Source organism: Cyprinus carpio, chromosome B6 (assembly GCF_018340385.1).
Source record: "Cyprinus carpio isolate SPL01 chromosome B6, ASM1834038v1, whole genome shotgun sequence".
Lineage (NCBI taxonomy): Eukaryota > Metazoa > Chordata > Actinopteri > Cypriniformes > Cyprinidae > Cyprinus > Cyprinus carpio.
In genome coordinates this window covers 9,911,293-9,934,065 of record NC_056602.1, presented here as the reverse complement: position 1 = coordinate 9,934,065, position 22,773 = coordinate 9,911,293, and the positions used below count along the sequence as shown (strand labels likewise).

Sequence of the window (22,773 nt, the reverse complement as noted above, 5' to 3'; positions counted from 1 at the left end):
TTATTTTTTTCAAAATTATTTACATTTTGCAATTGCTGCATAGTATATGCAAATTTATAACCTTAACTATATTTGGGAAACAAAAAAAGAGTGTAGTATGCCGATTACATATTTTAGTGCTGAACATAGGTGAGCAAAACTATTCCATATTTGTCAAGGCCTGGAAATTAGTTTTAAACATTGTATGCTATCCTGAAAAATGTACTATCCTGCAGTGAGGGAAAGGGGGCAATGGGGAGAATCTTGTGGGGCATTTTATGATATGCACTATTCTAAGAAATTCTTAGTTTAATAATAATAATATTAATACAAATAAAATAAATAGGACAGACTTGGAAAAAAGTAAAAAATAAATAAATAAATACCACCCCACTGACAATGAAAAGGTCATTTAAGTCTTTCAGTATTATTGCATACAAGTCTTTATACAATGTAATCAAACTACAGATGTTCTCAATTCCTGAAAATGTATATTCAAGCAAGAACAGGGCATATTTTTAAAAAATTATTATTTTTTTTTTTTAATAAATAACTTTAACAGAATAGTAACTCGTGTGCAAAATATTGGAGCTAAATGTATCAAGTCCATGTGGTCAGTATCCTCACAAAACATCTGCATATGTAGTGAGTAACTGTAAAATGACAGATGTGCGTATTAAGTCCATTATCAGAGCAAAAGATCAGATCAAGAGTCATTTCGATGTCTATCTCTCAACTCTGGGCCAGCTCCAGTTTGTTTTCTGTTGTTTTTGGTGCTTCAATTACTTCTCCACACATGAACTGCTCCTAGAACAACAACAAAAATATTGTATATTTTAGACTTAGACTTATTGAACTAACATGATTCTGAACACAATTCTCATAGTTTAGCTCAACCTTTAAAACAGATCAAATATTATCAGAGACTATTAAGTAATCACAGTAACAGAATACTATAAGAATGTATTTTTAAGGCCCTTCTACAGAAATTAAGTCTCAGTGTATTGTAAATAGCTGTTTTCCCCCACAATCATTAATGAATATTTATTAGCTGTAATCCTTACATTTTCAAATTAACTTAAGTGTATGTTTAATTTAATACAATTTTTATCATTATGCAAAAAAAAAAAAACATACAAAAAACAAGCATTATTTCTACAACAAATCAATAACATTAAGAATCATATGGTTACAAAATGGTTATTAGATATATACCTATGCAACTTTTTTTTTTATAGACAAGGTTATCAAACTAGAGGACTCTAATGTGATTGTTTATTAAATGATCCTTAATTGTTTGCAGTGAGTAACAAAAATAACCAAGCCAAGTTGTCTACACACAAACAGCCTGCCGGAACATACTAAACACACTACCTTATCATAGATTACTTTTACTATAAGTGAGCAACTCGGACAGGTGGCCACTTCTTCACCATTCTCAAGATCCTCCTGAAAAACAGAAGTAGTTTCCCCTTAACAAAATACTATTTAGTTCAACTAAAAATATTTGCCACTTAGGTATACACTAACACCTCTTGAGTCAATACACACGTACATCACTTAAGTGGCAGTTTCTTTTTCTGGGTTATTTGTAGTTCAGCAGTTCTTTAGACTATTCCAAAAAAAGTATCCATTAAAAGTAACAATGATTACACAAATTCAAATAAAACTATACATATAAATATATACACGTTTATAAATTTAAGAAAGCGATAATGTCTGTTATGACAGTTATGACTGTCTACATTCTGATGCTCCAATAGAAAAACACTTTCTTGCCTTCGTTATCGCGAATCTGTCGCCACATGGACAAGGAAAATAATATGTTTCCGTTTCTTCATCATACTCAAAATCCTCTATTTCAACCTCGTCGTGAAACACCGTCATTTTAGATTAGTTACTAGTTAGACTTCCTCGCCGGTGCCGAGTCAACCATAGACTAAAAAAAAATAAGAACAGGACACAACACGCGCACGCTGTGACATAAGTGGCGCACAATTTTGACGTTGTCAACCAGCGAATTACAACAAAAAGCTGTTCACAATTTAGCCACCAGGAGGTGACAAAAGATTTCTGGATACAACACTACAAAAACACATGTCTCGAGTAATTACAGTTTGAGTCCATTAAATAGATTTCTGGATGTAACATTATATTTTACCTCGACTGGGGTTTTCAATACACGATGAAATGGAATATTCACACTGCAATCAATTATTATTCAGTCATATACAGGTATGCAGACCTAATTTACTTTGCCAATGCAGGTTGGTTCTATTTGCTTCCATTTGAGTCACTAAATTAGGTTATATTAGAATAGCGTGCTAGTATTAGCCTCTCATACTAAATATTTCTGCAGTGTATGTATACTGTGCAAAGAATGCAAATCTATATGCAAGAAGCACCCAGATGACATACTATGTTTGCTAAAAATATACTATTCCAATGCAAAGCATATGGAGTATACTATTTCAATGCAATGCACTGTAATGTTTTATGCATTCAGTCTTATATTTAAGGTTACAGACAACTGCAAGGAATATCAGCCACAATCTTTTAAAAAATGTTTCATTCATTAGCTAGTTACTGCTGTATAAAAATGTAAACAGTAAACTGGATTACACATATCCAGTAAGTAAGCTAGTAGCCTATTTAATTTCAAATATATCCTCGCTCACTTGAATCACATGTACCCTACACAAGACATAAGAACCTAGACCACATTTATTTTTGGCATCACACACTTAAATACTTGGCAACATGTTTTTACTCCTCCTGTGTGTGTGAGGAGGAAAAAAAATCATTCCAAATTCTTTGAAAATCCAATGTTGTAATTGACTTAGTTAAGGACTTAGTTTAGCATTGAATTAGATTTTACAAATTCAAGCTTTCACTTACGGTTAAGTGAGTCTCCATGACGTAACTGGAGTAAAGACTCAGAGCCAAGCATTCATTCTTGGAATGAAAATGGGATTAATTGGTCAAATAGATTTGGGCTATTGAGGAGATAAAAGAGGAGAAGATTTTCCCAAGACCTGGTTTTATGAGGCCATGGAAATTACATGCAAGATACTGAATATTAATGCTTTATTTGAGATCTATTTGCAACAAAAAGCAATATTCCACAAAAGGACATTAAGGCATAATGCAGCATTTTTATGTTTTTTTTTTCTTTCAGTACAAATATTATAAGTGGCTCATGTCACCTTTGTGATCAAGTAAATGCCCTCATATAAAGCTAAACTAGGCTTGCACAGTGACAGCAATAACTGTAACCAAAAATTTCCCGTAATTTGAAATGTGCTTTTTCCAAGGTATTTTTTGGCCTATTCATCTTTGATAGACTGCCTGTGATTTTGATAAGATATAGTTTATGATAAGTCTATAAACTACTATATATTTCTGCTCCCTCATTTCTAAATTGAAAACTTTTACCAGGCCACTCAGAACTGTAAAGCCATATAGTCGTAGCACAAAACACGTTACCATCTCTGAAATCAACCACAAGTAGTCCAGTTCATTACTTAAGCAGGCACGTTACTGACAAAGACATTAATGTTCCATAAAGGGTACACAAAATCTAAACCTTAACAAGAAATGCTCAAGAAATGAGCCATCACAAATCATGGCATATAGTTGGAAAGAGTCATGCAAAGAAAGAAACAGTACTTTCAAAAACAGTGATTTTAAGAATTAAATATTAATGCTGCTATACACAAGTTAATACATGTTTCAGTGCATTCTGTATATTTTTTGGTTTAATTAATTCATATTCAGATTTGACTTGCTGTCATCTGATCTATCAACTCTTACCATATTCACCATTGTGATGGCTCAAACACTAGCATGTGGCTGGAAAGAGTCATGCAGAGAAAGAAACGGAAGGCCATGTTAAGTAATACATTGATTTTCATAATAAAAGATTTATGTTGCACTTTAACGCAAGTTAATGCAGGTTTTTGACATTGTCATATGACATTGCTTGGTATTTATGCCATTGTGATGGCTCAAACCAAGTCATGTAGAATGAAATGTTTGCATGGAAAGAGAGAAACAGAGAAGAACATGTTCAAAAACGCAGTGATGTTCCAGAACATACGACTGATAGTTAATAAAAAAAAAACATTCAGATTGGATTTGCCTTTTATTGCTGTCCTATGATGATGTTTACCTTATGGCAGATCAAATGGAGGCAGGAAGATGTAGAGGTATTACCATGTTTGCCATTGTGATGGCTCAAACCATCGCATGTAGTTGAAAAGAGTCATGCAAAGAAAGAAACAGAGAAGAATATATTCAGAAATATTGTGATTTTCCAGAATTAAAGATTCATGTTTCACATTATTTTTTTTTGGTAAATTAAGAATTAGCTAACCACATTAGCTTGCAGCTCTTACTATTCATGGCAGTGACATGAAGATGAAAAAAAAAAGAAAATGTTTAAGAAATTCTTTTCAGAGAGAAAACAGTTTGAACAAGTTGTTAATTTTCGCTGCATTAATGTATTTTTATAGACATTTACCTTCATAAATAAATATTGCTCGTCCTAGTCAAACACACAAGCGTCTACTGCTGTTCAAGACCATGACATCATAAAAGTAGCAGAATGTTCAAGTTTGAATCAATTACAACTGAAGTATTCTATTTGTGACTAGGACCTGTAAACATAGCAAAAGTGGCTAAAGTAAAAATCAAAGATGGCGATGTCCAAAATGCAGTCTTATCACATTTGACACGACAAAAAGGTGTGATTTTCTTAAAGTCCCCCATGTAGTCTATAGATAATCCATTAAAAATTTGATAAAAGAAATAAAATATTTAAAAAAAAAAAATTCCCATGGAAAATAATTTCTTTATGTCTTAAAATGGCTTGAATGTAACTCTACACCCTTACCTCATAAGCGGATGAATATGCGAATCAGTCCCGTGGACCTGCTCCACTTTCACTCAGTTAAAGCTGTAGTAAATGCTACACATTGGCACTGGCGATCTTGGATTAATGGTTATCGCTATGCCATACATTGATGTTATGAGAATGAATCCCTGAGTGAATGTATTCGAATTCTTAATGGATAATAGTGTAGAAAGCATACAGTACAAACCTCATTCCAAACTCCTAATCAATATTGATTATAATGATTCCTCATTCCATTATAATCAGTGAAGGTCTACATGCCACAATTAATCTCTTATTTACATTGTGTCTACATCTTGTTTTATAAGAGAGGTTTCACAAGCTTGCATTACTCAGCATTTAACAAAAATCCAGCGTTCTGAGTGGTGAAAACACCTACTGTATGATTGGCCACTGAGTTCAAGAATCATTAGCTATATTACTCATCGCTGCAAAACCACATTGTAAATAGAAACCTTCGACCAGATATGAAAAGCCCCACCCCAGACTTTGTAATTGGGTGCATCATGTTTGTGATACAGGAATGGTTTCAAACCGCATTTCCTACATCAGTAGACTCTTCTTTTTTTATTGCTATATGGTAAGAGTGACAAGAAAGGGTAATACATTACAATAAGGTTCCATTTGTTAACTACATGTACTAACAACAGAAGATACTTCTAAAGCATGTATTAATCGTAATTAGAGTAATGTTGATTCCATCATTTACTAATATATTATTAAAATCAAAAGTTGTATCTATTAATGTTATTTAATGGACTTGAGCTAACTAACAATGAACAGCTGTATTTTTTTATTAACTAACATTAACAAAGATTAATAAATTCTAAATATAGTTAAAAAGGGAACCTTTTTGTAAATTGTTACCCAAGAGAGACACCAATAAAAGGTTAGCTAATTCTGAATGTTTATCTGCTGGGTAACTGTCTTAAATTAACCCAACTTATCATTACATAATGAAGACAACTAGAAGAAACATTTGAGGTTAAAAAAGGTAGTTTCATTTTTTATTCACAGTATCATAATTTTTTCCAGTTTGTTCAGCAAGTTCCTCCAGATGCTCAAAAGGCTTTCTTTCTTTTTTTTTTTTTTAGCACATGTACTTTACGCTTATTTGTTGCTCCTGGGATGGAATGTTTTGCTTAAAAATTCCTAGCGCTTCTGTGTACAGAGTATACAAACACAGAGGACAGTTGTTTAAGGTGAAAAGCATAAGAAGACATTCTGAAATAAATGCATTAACTGGTGTCAGCAGGAATTAGATTGTGAATTAAGACCTGCATGGGAAAACTTCAAACGTTCGGTTAAAGACTTATTTATCAAAATGCTATTAACTACAAAAGCAATGCTTGAGAATCTTAAATTGGCAATTTTTTTCCAATTTAAGAACACTTAAAGGTAATATGCACAAGTAACAAACACAAGTTTGTCTTTGTGCATCAACCAAATGTTAAGCCACTCTTTAGAGATCTAGCAATTCACGAACACAGATGTAAAAGTAGAGCATCATTTATGGTCACTTTTATTCTATTTTTCTGAGTTTATCTGAGCAAATTTGTTAAAGGGTTAGTTCACCCAAAAATGAAAATTAGGCTGCGTTTTACTCACCCCCGAGGCATCCTAGGCATCTTTCAGACGAATCCAGTCGGAGTTATATTAAAAAATCTTTCAAGCTCTATCATTGCAGTCAATGGGTGTTGTATTGCTTCAGTCCGAAAGACCTGAAATAAAAAGCTCCCTTCCATAAAAAAAAAGTTTCTCACATGGGGTGAACAAAGGCCTCCTGTAGCGATTCGTTTTTGTTAGAAAAATATACATATTCAAAACGTAATAATTACTTTAATGTAGCTTGCGCCAACAGTTGTACACAGAAGCAGCTCCGGGAGGATGATGTATAGGATCAGTGTTGCACATGCGCTGGTGAGTCTCGTGAAAACTAACGTTTGTTTACAGGATCAGAAGAAGCAAAGTCTCCTTACTTTACACTTTACAAATCCTCATTTTGTACTTCTAATTAGTGACCGTTTTTTGTTTTGATCTGTTCCCTGCGTTTCCGCATGAGTCACTTATGATTCATCCACAAACAAAACCTAACACATAATTCACCCTGAACTAACTCCTTACATTTACAACAGTGAGCACAAGCTAGATACAAGGGATTATTACGTTTTGGATATGAATATTTTCTCTTACAAAAAAACATTGATTCGCTGCAGAAGGCCTTTGTTCACCCCCCGGAACCTTATGACACACTTTTATGAATTTTTTTTATGGAAGGGCTCTTTTTATTTAAGGTCTTTTGGACTGAAGCGATACAAAACCCGTTGACCGCAACGATAGAAAGATCAAAGACTGTTTTTGTTCAATTTTTTTTATATAACTCCGACTGGATTCATCTGAAAGAAGAAAGTCATACACACCTATGCCTCGGGGGCTAGTAAAACACAGCCTAATTTCCATTTTTGGGTGAACTAACCCTTTAATACTACTCTGGTAAAACTCTGATGTCCTTTTAATGAATGTCAACGTAATTAAAAGTCATTGATCTTGCATTAATCATTAGAAAACCTTCTAAAATCTTTCAATGAGTGTAGAATTTTTTCACATGCTTCATGTAGTTTTGACCTTTGACCTTTAAATTCTGTCATGTGCCCCGGTTAACAATTAAGCATCAGTACTAAGTTAACACAGATGTTTAGGTAATCATGATGTCTGTTAAAGTCAGCATATAAGTCTGCCCCCGCATAACTCAATATATGCACACAGAACAGCAAGGAACTGGTTAAAGTAATTTTATTAGTAAGTTAATGTATTTGTGGGAAACATTCGTATGGTACTTTAAAATGAAGGGACAAAACATAGTGTGCTTTCGAGTTATGTCAAGGGTTAGAAGATCAACCAAGCAAATGTAACTTAGCTGGTAGTCATTTGTTTGAGATTATATGTATCAAACCAAGAGGTTAAAGATAGAGAATGCTGAGCAAGAATTGGTTTCCCTGTGTGAGACAGCTATTTATATTTTATAGATAAAGAACCATTTATAATTTATGAGAAACACATACTACATACCACATACATACATACCAATTATTTCTCACCTCTCACTAAGGTTTTAATATGTTAATATGTCTCTCGAATTGTCTGCATACCCCCAAGCACCCTCTTCCATATCTATTTTTGAAACTCTTCATATAAATAATATTTACATGAATAAGACATAAATGAAATATATTCAGTGAACACATAATTTTGTAAGAGCACATCTGCCAGCAAAATAAATGCGAATGTAAGATTGGGCAGATTGAAAACAGAAAAAAAAAAAAAAAAAAACAGGGTTTGTATGGAAAAACACAGTTCCTTTGACCTTTCTAGTTCACTTTTAATGAGTAACTAGATGTTCTTGTGGTGATATTAATTTTGTTTGTTCCAAAAAAATCCTATATCTTATCGAAATCACTATAATGAAATTACATGCATGGTAAATGATCTTGGCCGTAGCAGGTCATTGCTATTTTAAGTTTAAGAAACAGCAGTTACAACCTAATACTGCAAAAAACAGCAGTGAACATGGAAACAATATGCATAAGCCTAAACCTTCTTTCAAAAGTCTCATGACACTATAAAGTTTCAGAAAAAAAAATGAATGTCATGAGTATCTAAACCTCTCCTAACTTAATTTGCATTGACTCCAGATAGTGTTTATGGTACTCTGCAGGACCCAGAGGTCAATGGGGAAAACTACAACTCTAATGATGTTATCCTGTGTACGTAAAATGTACCAAAGTCTAAGCTAATTGCAGCTTGCTGTGTTAAGTTGTAAGCTGTGGAATTTTATACAGCCACTGAGAGATTTGGATATTGTTGTTGGACTCCAGTGGTCTCTTACACAGAGCCTCTACAGGGGTTCCATTTCATGTGTCAGAGACCTCTTGTATGTGCTGCCCTTGATGAGTAGCAACATTATGTTCCAAAATAAAAGGTTGCTGCAAACCTCAGTTGCCCCAGCAGCAGATCACTGATGGTGATTCAGAACATATATTGCATAATGTGTGTTAAAAACATTAGTTATCATGAATTAAGTCATAAAAAGTTTTTTTTTTTTTTTTTTACAAAAATAGACAGTAAAATTGGATATAAAGATTTTCATGCCATGTATAAATAATTAAAATGGAAATAGACAAAGTCTGCACTGTTGATAGGCATGGTGGTTGGACTTCTGAATTGATTACTTTCAGGTGGTTTTAGATGGCATTTTAGATGTATGCTGCATAATAACCTTAAAAATATTTAAAAGGAACTTCCTAAGATACATGTGAAATTTCTTAGCATAAAAGAGTGACATAACATAGAAAAGTAGCTACATAAATGGACAAAATCATGTGTGGTCCTTTTCCCTTTTTCCTCCTTTAATTTATGTTGATCTGTCCTTGTTACAGTGTAATTACCCAAATAAGGACTGAGTAGCATTAATTAACAGATTTAAGGTTAATTTTGGTTTGGTGTTAGTCACTAGTATTTATTTATTGTTTTATAGTAAATACATGTAACCATTCACTCTTAAAAATAAAGATTTCAAAATGGGGTTTACGTATGCAATAGATAGAAAATCCATTTTGGGCTCCTTAAAGAACCTTTCAGTGAAAGTTCTTAACCTTTTTTCCTTATTGTGAATAATATTTCAATAGTATAGAATATTTTAGTAAAAAAATTCCACTATAAAAACCTTTTGTGCAATGGAAAGTTTCCACGGATGTTAAAGGTTTTTTAAGGAACCATAGATGCCAATACTTTTAAGCGTGTATAGACAAGATCATCTTGTATTGGGAAGCAGGTTAACCCTTGTATTATGTTCCATGTCAATTTGACCCATTTTGATTTTCAAGCTGTGGGAAATACTGTGAGGATACACTGATGTGTTTTGAAGTGCACACAATTAATGTTTTGACGATTTTGATTTTTCGCGGATCAATTTGACCGACAATTTTTTTTTATTTATTTATTTTTTATTTTTTCTTCAAGGCAAATGTACAGACCCAAGTTAAATATATTTCTTGGGTATATGTTTTGTTATGTTGGTGTTTTGCAATCCTGGAAGGGGGGAAAAAATAGCTTTTTCACATTATTTTCAGTGCTGAAAAAGACTTTGTCGCAGACTCATGACTCAGACAGATGGTAAAAGTGTTATGAAATACTATTTAACTTATCTTTTTCTTCCAGAAATTTTGTAACTTCTTCTCATTTAGGGCCATGAACATGTCTAAATAAAAGCTGTGTTCCAAATTTGAAGTTGGTATAAAAAAAAAAATTGAGGTTCCTATGCAATTTTGTTTAGGTGTTATACCAAAACTAGCCACCAGGTGCCATTCAAACTTCACTGATTTTTTATTTTATTTTATTTTATTTTATTTTATTTTATTTTATTTTATTTATTTTTTTATTTTTTTTTGATGCAATTTTTCTGTCACAGATGTATAACTTTTTCTCAAAATATTACTTCTATCACAAAATAACCACCAAATTTGGAATTTTAAGACTCAGACCTTTCCAACGATATGTATTTTGTCAAGATTATAAAATGTTTTGATTCTAAAAGAAATAAAACATTTTACTAAAGGGGAGGAGCCCGCTAAAATATTTTAAAGTACCATTTCCATGGTAACGCAATGTCTGATTTCAAAATGGTTTTAAGCTTTCAGATGATATATAATTTATGATGATTACTAAAACATGTGATAGGGAAAAATGAAACAAAAAAGAATTTTTGTGACAAAGGTCAGAACTCCTATTATGATGTAGTATATGTTTTGAGGTGCACTCTTGTCATAAATTCATCTATTACTGTTCCTACATAATTTGTAACAAAATATCTATTTAGGAGTCTTAGACCTTTCCAACAATATATAGTTTGTCATGATTAGATTAGGATTTAACTGTAATATAGTAGTATAAAATATAGTAATATAGAAGTAAACTTCTACCGGCGGGACGGTAACAGTTAAGGGGTTAAATGTGGTTACACACATAAATCTTTAAAAATCATACTTTTTATGTACATTTTTTGCACGGTGTGACAAATACTGATGTTACATTTTTTCTGTTCATACCTGATTCCTTCTTGATTTTAATAATGTGATATTTTGGGAATTGCATTGAAGGCAATTAGGGTCAATTTGAACCGCTCCAACAAAATCGTACCCAAAAATCGAACATAATACAAGGGTTAAACAATACTCATATACACACTGAACTGATCTATATCTAAGGCCAGGTGCATTGTATGGAGATATGTTATAGCTCAAATAACACTGTACTATAAAAGGACATCATATCTTGACATTAACACATCTTTTTTAGCTATGTACACTGTTGTTTGACTGGTCAGATCTGGAAATGCTGGTTGATTTACAGCCAGTGTGATGACCCAGGAGGATCACTGCTGACCTTATAGAGCTGGAGCTGTACCTCTCATACTGTAATCTAGACAGTTGCTGGATTTATCCAAGGCCTTATCACTGGGCAGAGAGGCTGGCACGGCAGCATCGAGGTGTGTGGCACTGCCAGCCCTGCGTTCGTGTGATAATCAGCCTGGCCTGTGCACTTATGGTGGCATCCATCGTTCTGTCATCACATTCTCATGTTGTATTGATGGTATGAACTATCAGCACCTTGAAACCCAAGAAGTTGGGTTTCCCTCTGGTCCACAATTGGGACAATCAGTTAAAAATGCTTAAATGGTTAGTGTATAACTGAAATCTCTCTATCTCTCTGATTGCTTTAAGATACTGAGACTATATTTAGCCAGTTTATCTGACACTGTCTTGCTTTCAAGTTTAAATCAGATTGAAATATGCATCAAGACATGCTCTTAATGCTCTTTGGATGACTTTAATTTTCCACTGCAAAACCGCTTCTGTATATGAATTGTTTTGCAAAGGTATTTGCGCTGTCAAAATAATTGTCAGTGGCTTGTTTTGTAAGCGGTGCCTTTTATTAGACAGAGATGGCGTAATATCATTTAGACTGTCAGTTTTGTTGCACATAGAGTGTACAAGAAGGAAATGCACCACACACACAAAATCATTAGCAATATAGAATGGTCAAGGCTTTTGTGTAGCCTAATTATAAACTGCATCCCCTGGAAATAATAGTCACAGCCAGGGATAAATGACGCCTCCATTTGCAATCTGATCATGGGAATTCAAATGTTAACTGATGACTGGCATAACATTTCGGTTCTTTAGCCATTAGGAAATCTTAGTACCCATGGGAGTGACAGATGAGAATAGGCAAAGTTTGTAGCAAACAGGTGTTGGGACTTACCATCTCATTGTAAACCATCAGCCGCAGTGATGAAAACCTTCCAGAGTTTACTTCTATTCCTCCACTCTGTCACTAAGCAACTGTACAGTATCACACACAGGCCTCTGCTCATAATGTGGCCAGAGGGATGGGGACAAGCCAGGGTGGGGCAGGGAAATCCAAAGGACATGATGGAAAGCCAAATCCTACAAAAGGTACTGTTTTCTTTGGAAATACTCAGGTGAAAGTTAAATATAGCATTCTGTGGTAATAGTAAATAGTAAAGCATGGCACCATCAATGATTCACTTTTTAGGGTATGAATGAAGTAAATGGTTAAAACTTCTTCTTAAAACTACCTAATCACCATCTTACAAAAGCCATAGAAAGTCCAATGATGGCATGACCTTGAGACATATCAACTCATAACGCAAGAACTTGGTCAACACAGCCAGTGTGTTTGAAAAGAGTACATAACAGTACATAAATCAAAATAGTATTATTTATTTTATTTGTGTGCAAATTTCATGTCTTGCATGTGGAATGAAAGGCACAGCATGGACGATTGAAAGGGCATGAATGATTGAAATAAGATGGCGATTGTCAGAAATTCAACACAGTGGGTTTAATATTAGGAAGGGAAAATTCAGAACATGCAGATTTCCTGTTTGATCACTTTGAACTTTGCAGCATATACAGCAATGAATAGATCAGCAATGCTGATCATCAGTTGCGTTTTGCATGGGATGCTAGTGTGTTGGCATCACAACAGGCTTTAGAACTGGAAGACTTCATCATCCAGCATGGCATTTTGGGTAGAACTTCTTTTGTTGACAAAATAAGTCTTGTTGGTTAACGTTCTGGTGTAAGATGGTCTTTACAGTTTAAAAGACAACTGTAGGATGAGAATGTGAGTGCCCTGTATGCTGTAATGATTAGATTAGAATCAGTTTGAGAAAATACATGCATGGCTCCACTGGATTGAGAGGAAATAAATATTTGCTGTTACATATGTATTATATGTACTGTTATGTGTATGTGTGCACTGTGAAGTACTGGCTTAGAAGTTCCTATGTATTTATAGTTCCTGATAAACTGTCCAACCCATTTCAATCACCCCATTGCCCCTTCAGAAGGGGGAGTAATCCAATAAAGAGGAGCACAGGAGTTGTTCCTCCATCTCTCTTTCAAGAACCAAAGACACACACAGCACATCGCAGGACAGGCAAGTCAGGCTTCTCTTCTCTTCTCTTCTCTTCTCTTCTCTTCTCTTCTCTTCTCTTCTCTTCTCTTCTCTTCTCTTCTCTTCTCTTCTCTTCTCTTCTCTTCTCTTCTCTTCTCTTCTCTTCTCTTCTCTTCTCTTCAGATTTGATCTATCATCTTTTTTCCCCACTAATTCCACCCGCTTTAGCCTGTTGCTTTATATTAGCATCTAGAATGCTGCACTGAAGCTCAAATCTACAACTTATCTTTCTGCACTACAATTTCAGATTCTTTTTTTTTTTTTTTTTCAAAGAAGCATCTGCCCATAATATCATTTTCAATATATTGCATATATTCATGAATTTGACTCTTTATTGTCTTTATTGTTTTATTCTTTCAAATAATCTATTCTAATCTATTCTGTAGAATACTATTCTGAATTCTATTCTATTTTGTCTATTCAGAAGAATTTGAAATTATGTTCTTACTATCCATGCACAGATGGTTTACTTTCAGGCATTGTTATTCCAATGCTTGCGAGTCAAATAGTTTTCTCTGCACCATATTTTAAAAGCTTTAGTGGTAATTTATTACATTACAACACATTAGACATAGAATAAGTCCATCAGACTAACGATTTGTTGTTGAAAGTGTTTTAAAACTGACATGATTACAAAACAATTACTGAGGCACATATGAGCATTTTGTTTGTATTTTAAAATAAATGTGGTCTCCATCCTCTAGGTATAATAATACAACAAAAAGCATTTTATTACTACATTAAAAAAATTTTTTTCTTTTTTCTTTTTTTTTTGGTTACTAGTTGGTATGGGGATAAATAAATGTGTCAGGCATCTCCACAGCCACCTGTCATTCCATTATCCAGTTATGGCTGAAACGTTCCACACACAGAGGCCTTGTTGTAGTCTTTAATTAGCTGCACATTTCACTTTATCACTCTTGGTTAAATTGGAATGAACGGGTTGGTTTGGGACTTCTTTAAGGTTCAAAAGTAATTCACTTGACTTAAAAGATTCTCCGGCTAAGCCCCTGCTTGTGTCAGTCTTATTTAATCCCTTTATGTGTATATCAGTCTGTTTGAGACTATAAGGTGAATGAGGGAGATATGGCTCTTTACTGATAGTCGGGGACACACTAGGGACATCTGGAACCACTGAGACTTGTATTGATCTGGTGCCTATTTGGTGAAAGCCAGCCAGGCAGACACATCAAGGAATCCATTCAGATACAACAGTGTGATCTGACAAATGTTCACAGTGCAGATTTAGCTGACACCATTACTTTTCTGTGGGAGACATGCAGTACATAAAGGAGTCTATTAAGTTATTATGAAGGTCACAATGACCTCAAAACACTTTTACCAAAGTGCATGATTTGTAAAATAACATTAATCAGGTTTATATCACATACCTAGCTTTATGGTCTACATTTCTGACATTGTAAACTTGCTCTGTAGCTTACCTGGTAGGCCTACATTTTGCACTTGCGATGTGAAACACAAATCATGACACTTGATGACAGAGCTCAAAGACTTGTAGAAGCAAGCTAAAATGGTAAATGTGTTTTTAGATTGTTAGATTTAGTTAACATCATTGGTTAGGTTTAGGGTAGACTTTGGTATAGGTGGTATGTGAGCCACTCACTGGACATTACATTTCCAAACTGCCGCGATTTGTACAATAAAACAACATAATAAAACGCTTATACCAAATATGTACTTGGGAAACTAAGGATTTTTTAAACTTTTGATAAAATGTAATCTTAAAGTAAAGGGTATAGCGGTTGAACACTGACTAGTTAAGAAACTTGTCATTCACTTTAACAAGTTTACTGAAGTGAAAGATGAGATTTATAGAGACTTTTAATGTGTTTGACTGAGACTCAATGAGAAAATAAGCCACAAGTTTGGTGTGGCGTTCAGAGTGGGTAAGCAATGTGTTCACAAAAGCCAGTCTGGACACAGTTCTGAGGGATAATGCAGGAATATTACCAGGGCTTTACTGAGGGAGACACAACAGCTGTGACTAATACATTGGCACGCCTTCCGCTCTTTCTTTAGAAAGTTTGCGTCATGTAGTTAGCCTTTATCTAGCAGATGTTAAGCACTGGTATTATAGGCCTACAAGTTAAGTTTCATGCTTAACAACACCATTTTCAATGACCTCCTCAACCTGTCCACACAATTTAAAACACGTTTATCTTTTAGGAATTGTTTGAATCAAGATGGCAGAACGCTATGACTGCCACTACTGCAAGGAGTCTTTGTATGGGAAGAAGTATGTTCTGCGTGATGAAAATCCATACTGTGTGAAGTGCTATGAGAGCCTCTACTCCAACACCTGTGAGGAGTGCAAGAAACCCATTGGCTGCAACAGCAGAGTATGTTAATCTTCACATTTTCTATGTTCACAAACTGTACAAAACGTTTCAAATACAAGACAGCTGGAGCTGCCCTCGAAGTACATTTTATAATACTTTTAGAATTTAAAGATGAAGTTATTATTAAAACTGATTTAAAATGTACTTTAAATAAAACTTTTGAAAGTGCACTTTTTAAAAGTATACTTAAGTGTGTCAAAACAGTGACGAAAGTCTACTCTCTTTAAATCAAGTAGCATTTTATTCCATTATTATATTATAAGCAAATACAGTTTTTCTTAAATATACTTTTTAAGATTTCAATTACACTACAAATGCACATTCATTATAATTAAATACACTTCTTTTTCAAGAGTGCTCCAACTTAAATAGCAGAAATTATTCAGAAATGTCCACTATTTTCCATTACATCCATTAGAATGATAGTTCTAGCAGACTGTGCGTCATATTGCTCAGGACTCAGTACCTAGAGCGAGAGGTCTGAGTGCAGAATATTTGACCACTTTTATTTAGTAACACAGTGATTTGGAGCTTTGTGTGACTGAGCTCTGTAAGCTGAGAGATCACCAAGAGAGCGGTGGGGAGTCGTGGAGAATGAATGCCAGCTCATGCACTCTGGACTGAAGCCAGCAGGAAGTCAGTGTTGGAGAGTGAGTCCAGAACCAAAAAAAGAGACCAGATTCACCTTGGTGATGGAAACAGAGACATCCATTGTCATTTCAAAGACTAATTTAAACTTTTTATCAGCTTTAGTTAATATTATCATTTCAGATCAAATCATATCAATAATATTTTCAATAAGATTTAGCTGTTATAGCTGTTCTGTTTTAAAGGCAGGGTATTGTAAAGGCAAGCATCACTATTACTATTGAACTGTGTGTTAGGGATAAGAACAAACTGAAACCTAATACGTTAAAGAGATAGATTATCCCAAAATGAAAATGCTGGCATCATTTACTCATCCTTCTCCATTCCAAACCATTCAATAAGACTTACTCTTGTCTTGTCTCTTGTCACAAATTAAGATATTTTTAAATGTAATTTTGAAATCACACTGAAAGTCCATGCAACCAAAATTGTCACACCTGTAAAATGTACAAAAATATGTGTATTTAATATTTATAAAAGCCTGAATTCAAGTTAATAACCATGATTCATGCACAATCAGTGTGGTGTACCATTATGTACATTTAGGTACAAATGTGCACCTTAAGGTAAATAAGATGGGTGTACTTTTAAAAGGGAACCACCCCAGTGACAGCTTTTGTACCTTTTTTTCTGAAGGTGTTACAATGTCTTTTTGTACTTTTTGAAGCGTTAACATTTTGGTTGCGTAGACTTTCAATGGATGAACACAAATGAAAAAGTGTGTGTGGAAGTCTATGGGTGTGGAGCAACAGGAAACTCATGAAGGTGAGGAAATAATGGCAAAATACCACAAGTTGTGCATCTTCTATAATTCAACCCATATACAAAGAATAATCACAACACAAATTAAACATTCTTTTTTTTATTCAGCTGGCTGAAAAGAAGAATTTCTGATTTTTATTTTCATTGCAGATGGTGAAAATCCCACCCACTTGCATTAAGTGAGGGGGATCAAAATAAGAAACATGCTAGCAACATCATAGCACAGTGCTAAAAGCCACTCATAACACTTTAGCCACAGCATAGCAATGCCCTAAAGAAAATAAAATGACATATATTACAGTGTATTATAGTAAATGTTTCAGATGATATATAAGGACCATAATGGAATACTTTAGAAGTACATTCCCATCCCTTATATTGCTATAGATGTGTGGTGCTCTTCTCTCTACAGGCTTCTGTGACTTTCTGTCATTAGTGTCACATTACATGGTCATTAGTCCTGATGAGGAGGCTGTCACCGGTCTGGAGGACAGGCCTGGGGTGGAGCCACATCTGTGTGGCCCGTCCTTGGCCCAGTTAGCCGCTGCTCCCCCCTCTAGTCGCAGGCAACCAGAATGACCTCACAGCACCTTGGTCCAGCAATTTAACAAGCACACACTCTCTCACTCCAAATTACTGTTGATAAACAAACCACCTGTGATACACACTCCTCCCAAAGCCCTGTACAGACCACAACCAACAAAATACCACTCACCAAAACACACTTATTATCAGACCAAAACACCATTGGTCGCAGACACCAGCACCTGCGGCTCTCATTGGCGAGTGACCTGCTGTGAAGCTGACATTGAGGAACACTTTACCCTCCCACTCTCCCTAATAAGCTGTTCAAAGGCTGAAAAAGAGCACTGAGGCCAAGCACAGCCACCCTTAAACCCAAGTTTAATGCATGTGAGACAATGCAGGTCCAATTTGTCCTTACCTGTATGCTTTTGTCCTCAGGATCTGTCTTATAAGGACCGTCACTGGCATGATGACTGCTTCCACTGCTTCAAATGTCACCGTTCTTTGGTGGACAAGCCGTTCTCCACCAAGGACGAGCAGCTACTGTGTACTGAGTGTTACTCCAATGAGTATTCCTCTAAATGTTTTGAGTGCAAGAAGACAATCATGCCAGGTAAGTGAAACATTTGCTTGAACTGTTCCTTACACATAATGATACATTCGTCACAGTGAGACATATATTGCATTGGACAGCAGCTAATGACATAATAGCAATAATTAACTTTACTATGGGAGTGCTGAGAAATTTAATGGATCAATTTCAAGGGAGAGTACACAAAAACGGAAGACATTTATTCACTTATGTCATCAGTTTTTCCTCCCTTATGTCATTCCAAACCCATAAGACTTTTATTCATCTTCCACCAAAGTTTCACCAAAACTCTGACACTTCAAAATTTCATTTAGACAGTGTAAAAGTAATCCATATGAACTGAATGGTTTAATCCAAATCTTCTGAAGAGATTTCACTTTGTATGATGAACAGATTTAATATTGGTTTTATTAATGTTAACATTAATCAACATACATACATCGTGCACATCAAATATGTGTCCCTGGACCACAAAACCAGCCATAAGTCATACAGGTATATTTGTAGCAATAAACAACAATACATTGTATGGGTCAAAATTAGAGATGTACTGATCAACCAGCCAGGGACTGGAATTAGCCAGTTTTCCGCATTATCAGTTTTGACGTCACAGTTATCGGCGATTGATAATGTTTTGTGTTGTACCAGATGAGGCTTGCACAGCCTGAGTGAGTGAATGAGAGAGACTCGTGCAGAAAACAAAACAAGTGAGCGCAACAGCATTCGTAGAAACGTATAGATACATACTGCGGTAGTAAAAAATAAATACATTCTAATATACGATAATTAGAAACAATCAGTGGTTCCAATCAAAGCCACAGCAGAACTGTTTTGTATCTCCGAGCAACAGAGCGGTGTTTCGTCACTGAATAAATCCACGTTTTTGAACGAATCAAGTAAGTCAATGATTCAGTAACCCATTCATAAAGACAGTATTCACCTGCCTCATTTCTGAATGAATCATCGTTTGAACTAATCTGTTGAATGAAGGACTAAATGACTCACTCATTCAAGCGGTCATTTGACGCCACCTACTGGTTTGGTTTCATATTTAAAACTATCATTGTATTTTCCCCAAAAATTTTCACTTATTTGTATGTTTAAAAATATTTAAAATATGAATCTTATAAAACTCTTTATGCATTCGAAAGTTTGCAGTATAAATGCATTTATGGCACCTCAGCTTCATCAGACATCTATACATCAATACATCTAATGCCACTTCAGATGCAGCTTCTGTGTTTCCTGCAGTTGAAAGATGGAGTTTGTTGATACTGCTTTCATTCGAACGGTAACAGCTCTACAGTTTCTAATTATTCTAACTGAATTAATTAAAAACAATGTAATAATATAATACAAAAAATAACATTAAATAAAAATAACAAAAAAATAAAAATTAAGAAAAAATGACAACAAATTACATAAATATTCCAAAAACTCCTATCAACTTACTTCTCAGCTATTTCCTACATTTTTTCTAGTCACAGAGCACTTTATTTTGAGAGTTGTTTAAGTGAGGGAACATCTGTAAATTGTCCAGATTGGGGGAATAAAAAAAATCAATATCAGCAGGTACCGATTTGGCCAATAAAAAATCAATCATTTCACATTAAAAAAGTATAGATTTTTGTTTGTATAGCCTATGTTGTCAGTTATAGTTTTTAGAAAGAAAATTGGAATCTGCAAAAAATCGGTATCAGCAGGTCACACTTACAAAAAAATCGGAATTGGCCAAGAAAATAGCAATCGGTGCATCTCTAGTCAAAATTTTAGATTTTTCTTTTATGCCAAAAATCATTTGGATATTAAGTAAAGATCATGTTCCATTAAGATATTTTGTAAATTTCCTAAGGTAAATATATCAAAACTTCATTTTTGATTAGTAATATGCATTGCTAAGAACTTCATTTGGACAACTTTACAGGCGATTTTCTTAATATTTCCAGATTCCAGATTTTCAAATAGCTGTAACTCAGCTAAATATTGCCCTGTCCTAACAAACCTTAGATCAATGGGAAAGTTATTTATTCAGCTTTCAGGTGATGTATAAATCTCAATTTTGAAAAATTGACCCTTATGACTGGGTTTGTGGTCCAGGCTCGCTTATGACCAATGGCAGGTCAACTGTTGCAATTAACACACAAGAACAAACCTTATTGGCTCTTGGAGAGGCTCAAACATGCTTGCATGACATGTGAAAACTCAGAAATTCATTGGATTTCTTTCACAGTGTCTTTATCAACTTTTTTATGTTTTAAATTTTTGGTGGAATGGACTTTCAATGGAGGCACACTTTGGGGTGTATAAGTAAGAAACCATGTCAGATACAATAGATGCCGTGTCTAATTTGTTAATTTTTTTATTTATTTTTTACAGGTTGATTGTACAAAATAGCATAGTATTGTACAATTAAGATAAAATACATAATGACTGAATTTACAGCACATTCATAAATCGAACCAGAACAACAACAGCAAAAACTCACCTGACGCACATTCTCTTTTCATCATTTTGTACATGTAGAGTTAAAAACCGCGTTGAATTGTATGCATAAATGGTAAATACGAACTTCCCCAGTACGTGAATGCACCATAACTAAATGAGGACATAATTTTCATTTTTGGGTAAACTAACCCTTTAATACATAGGTTATAATCCATCCTCGCTATTATCCAGCCAAGTTATGTAATACTTGCTTGTTTGTATGCATTTGTCTCTATTATTCCAGGCTCCAGGAAGATGGAGCATAAGGGGAACAGCTGGCATGAGACCTGCTTTACCTGCCAGCGCTGTCAGCAGCCTATTGGAACCAAGAGCTTCATTCCTAAGGACAACAATAACTACTGTGTGCCCTGCTACGAGAAACAATTTGCACTGCAGTGTGTGCACTGCAAGAAGGTAAGAACCAGAATGCAAAATTTTACATTAAATAAAAAGTATTATATTTGACATCACACCTTTATCACTTCCTCTCAGCCAATCACCACTGGGGGTGTGACCTACCATGACCAGCCATGGCATAAGGACTGCTTCTTGTGTACTGGCTGTAAGCAGCAGCTCTCTGGCCAGCGCTTCACCTCTCGTGATGACTTTCCCTATTGCCTCAACTGCTTCTGCAATCTGTATGCCAAGAAGTGCACTGCCTGCACCACCCCTATTAGTGGTATGAGCAACCAACACTTTTACATCTCCTTATCTTTGGAAGGTGCTTATCAGGACCAAATGGAACCTGAACACAATTAACATCTTTGTACATAAAGTTGTGATGAAACAGAATAGTGACAGATCTTTTCCTTCTACATAGTGACATATATCTGATTGAGACAGTTATTTTAAGATTTAAAATCATTTTAAATCCTCGCCAGTTTTTTCAGTGAAAGTGAATCAGGTTTTGGGCTGTAAAACTGAAAATGGACAGAAAAACACTACGACTTTATTATAAAAGAAGTCCATATGAAAATGTGTGCCATATTCCTGGTGTTTTGAAGCCATTCAGTTGTGATTATGTAAGAAACAGACCAAAACTGTCTATTACTTCTATCACTTTTATGATATTTCTATTGTGCTTTTTGTCATTTTGGAGCTTTTGATGGACTAGTTGAATTCTAATGTTAAATTATAATGTTTATTATATTGGCGGGGATTTTTTTTTTTATTCACTTTTTGTGTTTCATGGAAAAAAAGAAAGTCCTACAGGTTTTGAACGACATAAGGTTGAGTAAATAATGATAGGATTATTTTGGTGGCCTCAAGACCTGTATGAGCCTCACAGCAATCTTCTTGTCCACACTTAAGCAAACAATAATCATATTTCCCATGATATTACTATCAGAGGCTTTGCTATGTGTTACTGTCATATCCTTTGCAGGTCTGGGAGGCAGCAAATACATCTCCTTTGAAGAGAGACAGTGGCACAATGACTGCTTCAACTGCAAGAAGTGTTTGGTGTCCCTGGTGGGCCGCGGCTTCCTGACGGAGAGAGATGACATCCTGTGTCCTGACTGTGGCAAAGACATCTGATCAGACAGCACAGCACTGCAATTCCTAACATTTGATTCTTTTATTACATAGCTTATATTCTTAGAGTTTAATAGCAAAGCTTTCATCAAAGGTAATAGATTTGTCTAAAAGTTCTCTTTAGATAATTAGCTTTAAAGGGGCCTGTGCATGCCAAGGCCTATAATTATTATAATATTGTGTCATGATTTTGTGGTCGTTAGCCAAACCAAAAGAAATATATGCAGTGTGAAAATATTTTTTATTTTAGATATAGAGACATAAAGCACAAGGAATGTTACATTTTAGTTTACTTGCCTGTTTTACCTTTTTTTGACTAACATTTGCTTTTGACTCATCAATCAATATATATCATTTATAGCCTGTGTGAAGAATTTGCTGGAGCTCATAATAAACTTATTGAAAAGACATTCATGTAAGACTCAGTACTGCTT

The 22,773-nt window shown here is 34.7% G+C and overlaps 2 protein-coding genes across 4 annotated transcripts; one reads left to right on the top strand and one right to left on the bottom strand.

The window, feature by feature from the left end:
• Positions 1-387: 387 nt before the first annotated feature.
• LOC109054745 (DPH3 homolog) lies at positions 388-1,985 on the bottom strand. Its single transcript, XM_019071980.2, has 3 exons — positions 1,759-1,985; positions 1,354-1,428; positions 388-786 (listed from the first exon to the last, which is right to left on the bottom strand). Exons 1-3 carry the CDS (start codon positions 1,864-1,866, stop codon positions 712-714), a joined length of 258 nt encoding a protein of 85 aa, XP_018927525.2. The 5' UTR covers positions 1,867-1,985; the 3' UTR covers positions 388-711.
• A 100-nt stretch (positions 1,986-2,085) lies between these two features.
• LOC109054741 (four and a half LIM domains protein 2) lies at positions 2,086-22,753 on the top strand. 3 transcript variants are annotated; one of them, XM_019071972.2, is made up of 6 exons: positions 2,113-2,214; positions 15,623-15,795; positions 18,169-18,343; positions 21,051-21,220; positions 21,299-21,485; positions 22,191-22,753. In XM_019071972.2, exons 2-6 carry the CDS (start codon positions 15,640-15,642, stop codon positions 22,340-22,342), a joined length of 840 nt encoding a protein of 279 aa, XP_018927517.1. In that variant the 5' UTR covers positions 2,113-2,214; positions 15,623-15,639; the 3' UTR covers positions 22,343-22,753. The 3 variants fall into 3 exon arrangements, with proteins under 3 accessions (XP_042581568.1, XP_018927517.1, XP_042581567.1); XM_042725633.1 differs by lacking the exon at positions 2,113-2,214 and adding an exon at positions 13,325-13,417; XM_042725634.1 differs by lacking the exon at positions 15,623-15,795 and having other exon boundaries at positions 2,086-2,214.
• The last annotated feature ends 20 nt before the right edge of the window (positions 22,754-22,773 follow it).

Bases quoted from the DNA above. Each gene is read 5' to 3' on its own strand.
- LOC109054745 (XM_019071980.2), bottom strand. From the start codon at position 1,866: ATGACGGTGTTTCACGACGAGGTTGAAATAGAGGATTTTGAGTATGAT. The intron at 1,429-1,758 runs GCAAGAAAGTGT...TCTGTTTTTCAG, and splicing joins ACAGATTCGCGATAACGAAG to GAGGATCTTGAGAATGGTGA. The intron at 787-1,353 runs GTAGTGTGTTTA...TTGTTGTTCTAG, and splicing joins TAAAAGTAATCTATGATAAG to GAGCAGTTCATGTGTGGAGA.
- LOC109054741 (XM_019071972.2), top strand. From the start codon at position 15,640: ATGGCAGAACGCTATGACTGCCACTACTGCAAGGAGTCTTTGTATGGG. The intron at 15,796-18,168 runs GTATGTTAATCT...TTTTGTCCTCAG, and splicing joins CCATTGGCTGCAACAGCAGA to GATCTGTCTTATAAGGACCG. The intron at 21,486-22,190 runs GTATGAGCAACC...TATCCTTTGCAG, and splicing joins CTGCACCACCCCTATTAGTG to GTCTGGGAGGCAGCAAATAC.